General features: G+C 36.4%; 1 protein-coding gene across 4 annotated transcripts in view; it reads right to left on the minus strand.

Moving 5' to 3' along the window:
• ESYT2 (extended synaptotagmin 2) overlaps positions 1–13,230 on the minus strand; it is a 59,752-nt gene that overhangs the window by 37,197 nt on the left and 9,325 nt on the right. For all 4 annotated transcript variants that reach the window (XM_026718308.2, XM_087916784.1, XM_087916783.1 and 1 more), the window contains exons 2-5: positions 6,903–6,944; positions 5,656–5,790; positions 3,669–3,745; positions 382–454 (exon numbers count right to left, since the gene is read on the minus strand). In XM_026718308.2, the coding sequence (XP_026574093.1) occupies positions 382–454; positions 3,669–3,745; positions 5,656–5,790; positions 6,903–6,944 (327 nt within the window). The remainder of the gene's footprint in view (positions 1–381; positions 455–3,668; positions 3,746–5,655; positions 5,791–6,902; positions 6,945–13,230) is intronic.

Raw genomic sequence — 13,230 nt, forward strand, 5'->3', positions numbered from 1 at the left:
CAAGACGCCATGAGATCTGTTTTAATCGCCTTACAAACAAAACCAGCTAGGTGATCTTGGATCAATCATTCTCAATCCTAGCAAGCAGGTAGTGGCAAACTACTTCAGAAATCTTTCCAAGAAAACACCAGAACCTAGTTCATGTAGTCACCAGAGTAAAAAGTTGACTCAGGAGTACATGCATGTATACATACACAGCACTAACCATGAATTAAAAATTACTTTAGCTATTATATATTATGTAAAATTCAATCCGAACTTGAATAATGTTAAACAGAATAAAACTATACTACTTCAGTTGTAGCTGAGGTCAGAAGGTACATTTATGGAAATGTGAACTGCTAACAAGGTATAATAGATAAAAAAAGAAAAGAAACTCACTTGTATACTTTTCACTCCAGCTCTACAGAAGTATCTCTTGATCTCCAAATCAATTTCACAGTTTCCCACAAAACTGAGAAACATAAGAAAACACTATAATATTGTTCTATTTATATAAGCCATTAATAAATTGCTGTTAAAAAAAACAATTTCAGGACATCAAAAGTTTAAGTATTCACTTTTTCTCTAAATTATAGCAAGACTGTAACCCACTGTGGCTTGGCTAAAATGGACCTTTAACTATCTTGTATATGTTGTACAACCACTATCATAGCAAAAATGTTAATCTGTTTAATGTTAAACGTTTAATGTCAATCTTATACATTATTACATATTGATTATATTGTATACCACCTAGAACCCCTTTCTGAGAGAAATAGGTGATTAAGAAGGGTGTGTGTGTCTGTGTGTGTCTGTATATGTGTGTGTGTGTATCAGTAATTTTATATTTTTATATATGTGTGTGTGTATGCATATGTATATATATATATATGTGTGTGTGCGCGCACACACACACACACATATATACACCTTTCATACAAACTACTTATCATTGTACATTGCAGATGATTTTTTTTATTTCCTGCTTTTTTTCCTTATAATTTAATATTGTGTTAGTTTAGGCTACACATCTAATAAAATAAACAAGGTAAAAAAGGAAAATACTAGTTGATTACACCCAAGCAATTAATTAATGACCTTCAGGTCTATATAGATTGGCTTAAGTCTTTGCAACACAGCTTACATGAAATATGATCTACTATTTAGACACAGACTGAAGCAGAACACTTTATCCGCTGAGTATATAATGGCTGTGAACTATTTACAGCTAAATCAATCTGCAGATCCAAGACATGACTACAGGCCTGTGATATACAGATCTCCACTGCTTGCCTTTTATTTCATTAATATTCTCACAATTTAAAAAGTGATAGTTTTCCATACTGTGCAAAAGTGGAGTAGCAAAAGAGCTTTACTTTCAATATTAAATGAACAAGAATAAAATTACATTATCCACTAAACTTTAAGCTTTTCATCATGAATAGCATCAAAAGTATTTGCTCATTCAGAATGCAAAGCTGATATAGTCACTTGTCCAAAAAAAGAATGAAATGGGGAAGTACTAAAGTAGTTAAAATTAAATTTATTCTTTCATCAGACCATGCATCACTCTTAGGTGACATGGTGTTGTAGTGCTATGATTTTAGCATCCTAGACGTCTAGCAACAAATAATACAAACTCCCACACCTGCAAGAAATCTAGAGGTCTATTTTGCAACAGGACCATCACATCCTCTAACAAATATAACACACAAAATTAGGGGTCCATTTTCACACTTTTCTTCCAATGTGATAATTATGCCAGGTCCCACCACAATGTTCGTCTGGGTTCCATACAGAAAAAAAATGAGACAAACCCAGGCCCACCAATTAATGAACACGTCAAAACTCAGCAGGACTCAAAACAAGGGAAAAATAATATTAGGCTATTTCAATACTCACAACAGACCCTAAAATATCTATTTAAAAAGAATGCAACTTTAATCCAAGATAGAGTGAAAAATTATTGAACTATATCAGAATGTTAATGTTTAATTTTTAATATTTTTTAATGATACTGGTTTTAGATATTTATTGTTTTAGTTTTCTTACAGGCTGCCCAGAGTCACTTGCTTGTGAGAAGAATGACTCTCTAATTTAGACAAACAAACAAACAAAGTAAAATCTTTCTGCCAATCTCAAAAGATGCCAACAAACACGACAGTCTTTAATACATTAAAACAATTAATTGATAAGATGCTTATAAATCTGACTCATATACAATCTGCGTAACTAAACTATTTCCCTTCCCTCTGTCTTTATCCTATATTGGTCTAGTCACTTTATTATCTGTTGAAATTTATAAAAGCTTGTCTTCTAATAAAGGTTAATAAAAGGAGCTACTTGCAAATAAATTTGCCGCAACAGACTAACACAGCTCTCCTCCTTCCCAACAAATAACATGTGATTTACAATTTGAAGAAATTTCCAAAACTTAATTTAAACACTCCAATAACATGAAAGATGGCCATTTTTTATTATTATCCTCCCTTACCCCAGAAGTGAGGCGCCCCCACTTTCCTGGCCTTCTGAAAAGAGGTTAAAACATGACTCTGTGGCCTTGCATAAGGTGCTCAAAGGAACACACAGTTGTAGGGTTGGCTAGTGCCTTGAAATCCCACCCTGTGTCAATTAATTTTAACAGGGTAAAAATTGCCTCCTTGAAAATTTTCATAATTTTATAACTTTTAAATTTTTAATTCTAAAATGTTAACATGTTCATTTTATACACTATTTCATATTTTGATGTATTATACATGCCCCAAGTGCCACTTTAAGGGAGATGAGCAGCCCAGAAATGTGAAATATAAATAAACATACAAAACATCTTTACTTTTCTTACATAGCATTTAATAGTTTAGGTAGCTAAAATCAAAAGAAAAAAGAAAAGAACACAAAAACTAAGTATTTGTTTTTAGGTTTGCTAACTACAACGTAAAACTGACTTTTAAACTGTGGGATTTCCATTTAATGGAACTCAAACAAGAGGCCAGTTGCCATTTGGAAAATGTATCTTTGGGGTAAACATGACCTGGATGATTGAGAATCTCCATGGACATTTAATGGAATTTAGGCTGTCTATAATCATTTACTTTAAATGTTATTTTTTCATTGCTAATTGATAAAAATTGCCTAGAGTGTAGCAAGTTATAAATGGAGTAAATAAAAATCTCAGGTCCATAATTAATAGAAAGATTTTCAGGTTCATAATGAATAGAAAATGGCTAGTTTCCAAACATACTATAATCTTCTTTTTTTGAGAGACATTTGGGAATAGTCGATACATGGAAACAAGTCTGTTTCCCCCCCCCCCCCGATTATTATAGCAAGGACAGAAAAAATGAACTTAAGACTAAATTCGCACAAGTAATATATTCTTGTTATTGCTTTCATTAGTGCTATTAATTGTAAAAGCTGGAGACATAGAAATTGACTTCCATATTATTGGCATGCAACATAAGTTATTTATCCTATAATGGTATGTCATTTTTGCTAGCTTAATTTTTGTGCAGTAATGCTTTCTTGCTTAGGGTTGCATCACAGTCCCATCAACACATAGAGAATTTCTTTATTTTTATACTGATCTAAAAGACATTTCTTTTCCCAAGAAGCAAGCATTGCAACATTTTTGCAATGAAGAACACATTTTAAGGAATTTAAGGCATAATATATGCTTACTGGATTACCTGATTTGTAGATCCAAAATGATCTGCCTTTTATCCACATTTTCAGTATACACCTTCACACCATTAATTCTAATGGGCTGAAATAAAAATTTCCAGATTAATAGATCAATAGGTCTGTAAGAATGATGCCTAAATGTAAAACTCTTCTACTTTATTTAAAATATTGCATTACATAAAAATCGTCCCAGATGTTTACAGAGCTGATAATGTCAGATTGAAAGGATTATTATACTGAACTATATACATGTATTTTAAAAGGTAGCTCACTGGACAAGCAATGCTCAATAGCAAAAACATCAGAGAAAATAGGAAAGAAATTTTTAGTTCAATTCTTGCAATCTGCTTTAGTTCAAAGCTTCCAACCTAATTGATTCTTTTCGCCGTTAATACTAAGGGAATGACTTGAATTTATAAAACACTACTGCAACTTGCATGATTCAATGAGAAAGCAATTATGGAAATAATCTGCCCAGCTCTGAATTATTTGAAAATTAGTGTGAACTACCAAAGAATCCCATCCTGCACATGTATCCCTGTAATATATTCTTAATAAAAGTGCATAGTTTCTAGTCACCATTAATAAACACACACACCCATATACACAAAGACACCAACATATGCAGAGCCAGGCACCCATTGCTTCAGATTCTTAAATCAACATAGCTGAGTTGAGAGCAAACAAAATCTGCTCTGAGCAGAAGCTTTAGTGATTATGTGCCTGCCCTGTGAGCAAGATTTTCCAAAGGAGAATGGAGCAACATTTATTCAGTATATATATTTAGACCAAAAGCATTGATGTTCGAAAACTTGAATAATCTTGTAATGTGAGAAGTTTACATTTTGCAGCCTAAATACTTCTTTTATCACCATAGCAATCAAACAACTGATACAATACACTATCTGCTAGATAGGAAGATATATCAACCTACTCCACCCCACCCAACCCAGCCCAAATAGTTATGCAAAATTTACTGGAACGCAAAACAAACCAAGATGTACATACTTCATGTAGAGATAAGGTAAGAGAGACAATGTAATCTAGTTCTTTGTTAAGCATGTGTTAGGCACACTGGTGTATATGTGTAAGAGACTGAGACTATGAATCAATATTATAGGTAGTCCTAGGGGCCGTGCTGGCTCACGTGGTAAGACACTGGGTTTGCGCACCACTGAGGTTGGCCGTTCGATTCCCGTGGGCGAATAAACTGCGCAGGGGCAAGAAAGGAGCTGAGCCCGCGGGTAAAGATACCGCCCGGAAAAAAAATTCCTTTCACAGAGGCAGCCAACCACCTCGGTGATCCCTGGCTAGCAAGTGCCATATGCTAAATAAATAAATAGGTAGTCCTCACTTTTGATCCACACCCTCCAAAATTTCTGTTGCTGAGTGAGACATTTGTTAAGGGAGTTTTGCTTCTTTTTATGACCTTCCTTGCCGCAGTTGTTAAGTGAATCCCTGCAGCTGTTAAGTTAGTAAACACAGTGAATCTGGCTTCCCCATTTACTTTGCTTCTCAGAAGGTTGCAGAAACTGATCATTGATACACTGCAAATGTCATAAACACATGCCAGTTGCCGAGTGACCTAATTTTGATCATGCGACCATGGGGACACTACAATGGTTGTAAGCGTTGAAAAATGGTCATAAGTCATTTTTTTCGGTGCTGTTGTAACTTCTAACAGTCATTAAATGAACTTTTTTACGTTGTAAAACAAGGACTACATGTACAGGACTCCTGTAAACAGTATCATTCACTAACCTGAATTGTAATTCAAATAATCTGAAACAAGACTTTGGAACTAAAATAATATTCTTCCATCAATGATAAACACATTCAGAAAAACATGCTCATAAAATTTTCATATTTTTGCTTTTGGAACAAATCTGCTTCCCTGTCCAATGACTTAATGTTAAATAAAAGCAAAGCCATGACCTCAGTATAATATCTGATGATTCACTCTAGCTTCCAATGCAAAAAAAGAAAGCATACCTGATGCCCTATATCAATTTTTGTGAAACTGAAAGTACTCAAATGGCTGTTTGCTCCTTTCACTGCAGGCTCTATTGTTTCACGGAAGAGCTTCTCGATAAACTGGCAAATGAAAGGCCACATATGTTTCACTGTCTGCAAAAGGAAAAGAGACCACAAAGTTTTCAATGTTAATCCATGATCATGCTATTAGCCCTATTTCATTAAAAATATGAATTTCCGTATAGTTAGCCATTTATACCACCTTACCTTAGCAGCCCCTTAATTTTGGTAGCCTCTGAATGCTACTTTATTACCATATACCCATGATGGCAAGCCTTTGGCACGCATACCGGAAATGGCATGCAAAGACATCTCTCAAGGCACGCCGGCCATTGCCCATTGCTCTTCCAGGTTCCGGCACATGCCAGCCAGCTGGTCCTCAGGAGCCCTGGAAACCGGAACAGCAGCTCGCGGTACATACATGCGTGCTGGCTTCCTAGTCTTCCAGTTTCTAACACGCATATGCATGCGAAGCTGAAAGACCAGGTGGGCGGCGTGCATACGTATACCAGGAACTGCTCTTCTGGTTTTCAGCACACTTTTCAGTGCATGCGTGCTCCCGTTTCAGCACTCAGTGCTGAAAAGGTTAACCACCATTGCCATATACCATATACATAGTGTTTTACTGTATATACTCATTTGACAGTAAGATGAGTGGCATGTAAATTTAACAAATAATAAAATTAAGATAGTATAAGGATAATCTCATTGTGACTGTGGTGAGAGTGTCTAAAGCATGGGTGTCAAACTCAAGGCCTGAGGCCGGATGCAGCCCGTGGTGTGATTATATATGCCCGGTGGGGCTGCACTGTAGTGAAGGATCGATCTGCAGTGCCCCTGTCAGCGAAAATTGGGAGGGCCACACACAGCCCTCCCGGGCTGTTTTCATTGGCAGAGGGCTGCAGGAGGATCCCCACTGGCCACACCACCCTGGCCATGCCCACCCCGGCCTCCCAAGGTGGGCATGGCCCACACAATCCTAATGTGGCCCTCAATGCAATCGAGTTTGACACCACTGGTCTATAGTAACAGACAGATTACCTCCCTGGAGTCAACTACAATACTACAATTACAATTTCAGAAAGATCTTTTACAAGATCCAAAACGGTATAATAAAAGCACACCAAGTAAGAAATCTATTTTGTGACAGAGACAACATTACGTACTTTTACAAAATCTTCTAAACAGTAAGAATGTCAGTTTACCTTATTTAGCCATTCTGCTCTTTCAGTATCTGGAAAGTGGACCTGGCATTAAAAACAAAAGTTATAAATTAAGAAAAAAAATCTTTGAAAAGGAAATAACAATAACCAAGAAACAAAGGAATTTGGAGGAATTTGAAAGTAGGAAATGACCTCAAATATATTAGTAGCCATTGATTACAATTTTCCCATCTAGAAGTGGTTCAATGGAAGTTATGGCCATGGTAAATCTGAATAAATAAGATGTATCTGATGATTTTAATTTGTATACACAGAAGAAATAATTCAGCTGCTAAACCAGTGCTTCTTTAACCATAATCTAAACAATTATGTAAGCCTTCTCCCCACCCACCCCGAATAAAACTAATAAATCCATAGGTGCTAAGGCTGAGTAAGAAATAAAGATGCTATTTTAATAATTAGCTTTTAATCTATATATTGCACAGACTCTCAAACTTTGCTTAAAACCGATGGTCCACTGGACAATCTGCACAAGCAATTGAGGAGCAAAACTCAAGAGTGGATAGTCCTACTTGCCTGCCCAAGCCTACTTAAAATACATCAGTAAACCTGAAAGCCAGAGTTTGAAAACCCTTTACTGAAGCATTGGCTTGATTTATTACTATAATTGGTTCATACAGGAAGACCAGGAATCATTTTCATATTTTGCCTCTTCCTTAAATTTATAATTTTATATTACTTGTAGTCCTCTACTCACAATTGGGACCAGAATTTCTGTTGCTAAGCAAGATGATAGTTAAGTGAGTCATGTCCAATTTTATGACCTTTGCCACAGCTGTAAAGTGAACCATTACAGTTAATGAATCACACCATTGGTGGGCGAATTCAGCTTCTCCCATTGGCTTTGTCAGAAATCGTACGATCAAATGGTGATCATATCACTTCGGGATGCTCCAAATATATGCCAGTTGCTAAGCATCTGAATTCTGATCATGTGAGCATGGGAATGCCACAACGGTTGAAGTGTGAGGACTAGTTACAAGTTAATTTTTTTAGTGCTGTTGTAACTTCATAAATGGTCACTAAATGAATTATTGTTAAATTGAAGGCTACCTGTATTCTCAGAAAAACTCAACCATATGGAAAGTTCAATCATATGGAAAGTTTGACTAGATATCTTCTAAGTATTACATTTTCAAACGATATAAAAGCATAATATGCTACCCACAATATTTTGATACTCTTGTCACAAGAAAAGCATCTGGATGGGTGAGAAATTCTTTGTTTAAAGGCCTCAGATTAACTAAACTGGAAAGTAAAATGACAGAATAGAAATTAGCAATCCACTTCTACATTGCTGCCAAGAAAACAATATATTGTAGTTTCCAGAATTAAGACAGAACTTTCCTCTGAAGGATTGTATGAACAGAACCATTATATAAACGTATTAAGGTTTGGTTAAAAATGCTTACCTAAAATTATTCAGAGTGTTAGTTAAAGAACTATAAATATAGGTAATCCTTGACTCGCAACCCCATTTGAGCCCAACATTTCTGTTGCTAAGCCAGACAGTTTACAACTTTCCTCACCACAATTGTTAAGTGAATCACTGCAATTGTTAAGTTAGTAGCATAGCTGTTAAGTGAATCTGGCTTCTCCACTGACTTTTCTTCAAAGCCTTGAAGATTGCAAACGGGGAGTCACGTGACCGCGGGACACTGCAACCGTCATAAATATGAATCAATTGCCAAGTATCTGAAATTTGATCCCTGACCAGGGAAGATGCTGCAATCGTCATAAGTGTGAAAAACACTCTCTTTATAATTTTGAACGGCCCCTAAACAAATGTTTTTAAATCGAAGACTACCTGTAATTGGGGAAGCATCTGTCAACCCTTTCCTCCTGATCCATATCCCCATCACAATGGCTGAAGCATTTACCCCTAGTTAAAAACTACTGCACAACAACAAAATCTTTAAAGTATACCTAACCAGTCTTAAAGCTAAACTAACCGGTTCAGATCCTTCAGCTAATAGTTTACAAGCATTCTGGAGATGAACTTTTACAAGTTAATTGACACTCAGTAATAGCATTTTTATTGATGTTACTGGTTCACTGCAGGGGGAAAAAAACATAAAAACCAACAATTGACTCACAGTAAGAGATTTTTAAAACGGCTTGCATATAGATTTTTCTGTTTGTTTCAAACTTGCAACACCCTGACTAAAAGGGTTAGTGGTTATTTTTAATGTGCTTAAGTACATGAGAACTATCAATAATACATATTGGATGCTTCTAAGTATTATTATACAATATTTTATTTATACAGAATTCAAGTACAAGGGTCAGTCAAATCTGATGCACCCAGCAGACATAAGCAATGTCTCCATACAACTTGCATTCAGATCTATTCACTCCAATCCAGGAAAATTAAAACTTTTTTTTTAGTCCAAATAAATTCATGTTTTGGCATATTATTGCCAAAAAAAATAAGTTCTATATTGTAAGATTATAAGCATCTATGAAATAACTGAGAGGTATATAGAAATCTTCAAATGACAACAGACATTTTCTACAATATATGGACATTTCTTCTATCTACATGTAACAATTGTGACAGGTCAAACTGCTGGTGTCAAACTGACCCTGAGTTTGCGGTTGGCATAGCAAAAACCAAACAGGCATTTTTCACTCTTTCAGGATTTAACACATTTAAGAAAACCTCTACTCAGAAGCCAACAAAAACAATCCCCTTAAATACCACAGTTGAATTTACTGAAAAGTGTTCTCAAACAAAAAGAATTGCTTTAAAGTGTTTTTTTTTTAAAGGAAGTTTTGTAACAGCATCATTTCTATGCTTCATCTTCTGCTTAATACTTTTCCATCAACATTCAAAACTATTTTTTTTTATCACAAACCATTATTAGCATCATCTTAGCAGGAGTTCAAATATTTTAATAGTCAAATGTTTTAAAACTGAGTTATGCAAATCATCATGGTTTATTTTTTAATTTACTTCCCTATGGCTACCTATCTCATAGGATGACTCTAGGTCAGGAGTGCCAAACTCAAGGCTGGTGGGCAGGATCTGGCCCTCAGGGTGCTTAGATTTGGCCCGTGCAGTCGGCCTGCAAACAACAAAGGACTGGCCTGCGGTGCCTCTGCCAGTGAAAATGGAGCTTGGGGAGGGTCATGCGTGCCCCCCATGCCCCATTTTCAGCAGCAACAGCCTCCTGCAGCCAGCCCACTGCCAGCGAAAACAGAGCCCGGGGGAGGGGAGTAGGCGCAGGCTACATTTTCACTGGCAGAGGGCTGATAAAACAAACTAAATACAAAACAAAAGGAGAAATGTTTCTTCTTTTGCATTTGAGCCTGCAAGGGACAAGAAAGGGAAAAAGACAAAGGAAAAGAAGGGAAGAGCAAGGAAGGAAAAAGAAGGAAAGAGGTGAAGGAAGGAAGAAAGGAGAATGAAGAGGGAAGGAAAAAGAAGAAAAGGAAGGGAGATTATAATGAAAGTGAAGGAAAGTCTCAGGGAAGTTCTGCCTTAGCACTTGGCCATCACAGTTGCCTCCGACACAGAGTCCCATGTCACACACAACATTGCCATGCCCACCCCAGCCACACTCACCCGAGGTCAAACACAACCCTAATGTGGCTCTCAATGAAATTGAGTTTGACACCCCTGCTCTAGGTGGCTCACAACAATCCATAAAAACGTTAAAAACAAAATGCTTCCTTTTCAACCTCCACCCCATGCCAAACCAATCATCCTTGTAGCTCACTCAACCCCCATCCTAACCCAATGCTTGAGCAAAGAGCAAGGTCTTCACAGCCCCTGGAAGGCTAAAAGGGTAAGATATTGCTCAGATCTCGGGGGGGAGCTGCTCAAAGGGTTGGGAAGCAGTCACTGAGAAGGTCCCATCAAGTGGTAATATTTAAGGGATGAGACCTAAAGCATAACTACCCTAGAACAGGTAGGTGCATTCAGAGAGAAGTAGTCCTGCAAGTAGCTTCGCCTTCCCCCTCACCTCAAAAAAGACTAGTATTTTAAACATCTATTTTCATCAATACATTATTTGCAATTACGTTTGATCATTTTTTTCTATATCCTTGAATTGCATATTTAGTTAGCTTCCTCAAGCTTTCTTTTAATAAGAATCATAGCATAACAATTTAAATTAAAAATTACATTTGTGTTCTATATTGTGCAATTTGTTCTCCAAGTAAACTACAGATTCTCAGTTTCCAATAAATTTCTAATATAAACTAAAATAATTAACAACTTACTCTGGAGGACACAGCAATGGAATTAGAGAATGCTTCCTTATATGATTATGACTTAAGGAGAAAATAGGGGGGGAAACCTTATTATATTCAATAGAAAAAGAAGTAAATATATTGCATCCTTACAAAAACCATCACCATTATAAGTCATTTCATTGTTTGAACTTGCTAAAAAAGTATACTCTATTATTCTACAAGTGAGCCACCACCTTGACCAGTATATACTTAAATCCTTTTTAGAAGCCAAACAAATGCATTACAGAGAAATTCAGTACCTATTTTATTTCCAAGCATATGGACAGTTTAGCTTTGAAAAAGCCTTAATCATTAAGCAATGAATAATTCTGAATCCCAGCCTGAATGTTAAAGAGATTCATTAAAAAAGAGTATTAATATAACAAAACATTTCAGCAACTAAAACAAATATTTAAATGAAAGGAAAAAGCAACTGATATTTTCTGAAAGCAGATATGAAGACTGAAAGTAAATAAAAATGTTATCAATTCATACACCAATCCCTCTTCTATGGATGTAAGATCTTTTTTTTAGATCAAATTTGAGAAAGCCCATTTATTTCATACAGTACAATACTGCAGCATGTATATGGAAACAAAAGCATCTGGATATATCAAGCAACAGAAATCTAGTTTTTAATTATCTGAAATGTAGCCTGCCTACAGGTATATTTTCTAGTGCAATGAAAAGGCAAACATTTTTCATTATCCAAGCTGGGTCATCTTTCATGTACTCACAAATGGGGCCACAGGGTGACCAAGTTTTTTGGAAGACTTGACTTAATTCATGACATTACCCTTTGTGCAGCATAAAAGAAAAATAAATGTAAGCAAGGAAAATGTCAAGGTTGTTTAGAATGGGTTCTAGCAAGTGAATGCCACACACTAGCAAGATTTTTTTGCGCTAGTTCTGTCGAGAGACCAAATTTCTAAAAACCGTTGCTGATGTCAATCACCCTTATTTATGACTATAGATTTTTGATTAGTGCCACTCTGAAATGGCAAAATCTTCCTAATGCCAATCACTTTTTGCCTTCACATGACTGCTTAGTAGATTCTAAGAATATACAGATCAGACAACATCCTGTCCATCATGCAGCCTTTTGCAGCTCCACCCTTTTTAAAAAAGTAGTAACTTTACAATTGCTGCCAGTCTGAAAGACATGAGTACTAAGCACTTCCAAGCTTCACCCAGATTCTGCGCTTGCCCTGCTCTGAACAACCACAGAACAGCTGGCATTTCAAGTATTTCTTTGCAGCCCACAAAGATTTTTAATTTATTTATGTGGCCCTTCCTTCTTGATGAATTGTGCGGGTAGTCCTTTATACAGGTAGTCCTTTATTTACGACTGATTGCTTAGAGACTGTTTGAAGTTATGGGGGACTCCCAAAAGGTACTATTTCGAAGTTCTGATGGCCATCCACTCTATGCAGTTATGGATCTGTATTTTGGGTACTCAGCAACCAGCCGACATTTAGACCATTTCTGACCAAAAAAATGCCCCATAGCGAACAGTGAATCTGCTTAATGATTGCCACAAAAATTGTCATAAAACCAGGTTGGTTCCACGGATGACCTGCTTTATGACTACAACTAAAATAGGCAGGCTCCATTATGATCATAGGTCAAAGACTACCTGTAAAGAAGGCATGGTATTTCCAATCCAGATTTTATCTGGAAATAGCAAGGATTAAAGTGGAGCCCTCCAAAATAGATCTTCCATTATTGATCTGAGGGAGCGCAATGGCTCAGAGGTTAAAGACTTGTGTGGCTTGAGACCTGAAGTCCGAATAATGGGGTGAGCTTCTGTTCCTTGCTCCAACTCAGCAGTTCAAAAGCATTCAAATACAAGTAGATTAATAGGTTCTACTTTTGTAGGAAGTAACAGTAACAGTATAGCCATGCTGGCACATGACCATGGAAATTGTCTTTGGAAATGCTGGCTCCCTCAGCTAAGAAATGGATATAAGTACCATAAGTGCCCTAGAGTGGGACACGACTAATAGGAAAATCTTTTAACTTTTTACTATTGGTCAGGGCCATTTCTAATTTTACCTAATCAGTGAAATAC

The sequence above is a fragment of the Pseudonaja textilis genome, chromosome Z, assembly GCF_049901715.1.
Source record: "Pseudonaja textilis isolate UNSWEBS1 chromosome Z, rPseTex1.2, whole genome shotgun sequence".
In the NCBI taxonomy this organism is placed as follows: domain Eukaryota; kingdom Metazoa; phylum Chordata; class Lepidosauria; order Squamata; family Elapidae; genus Pseudonaja; species Pseudonaja textilis.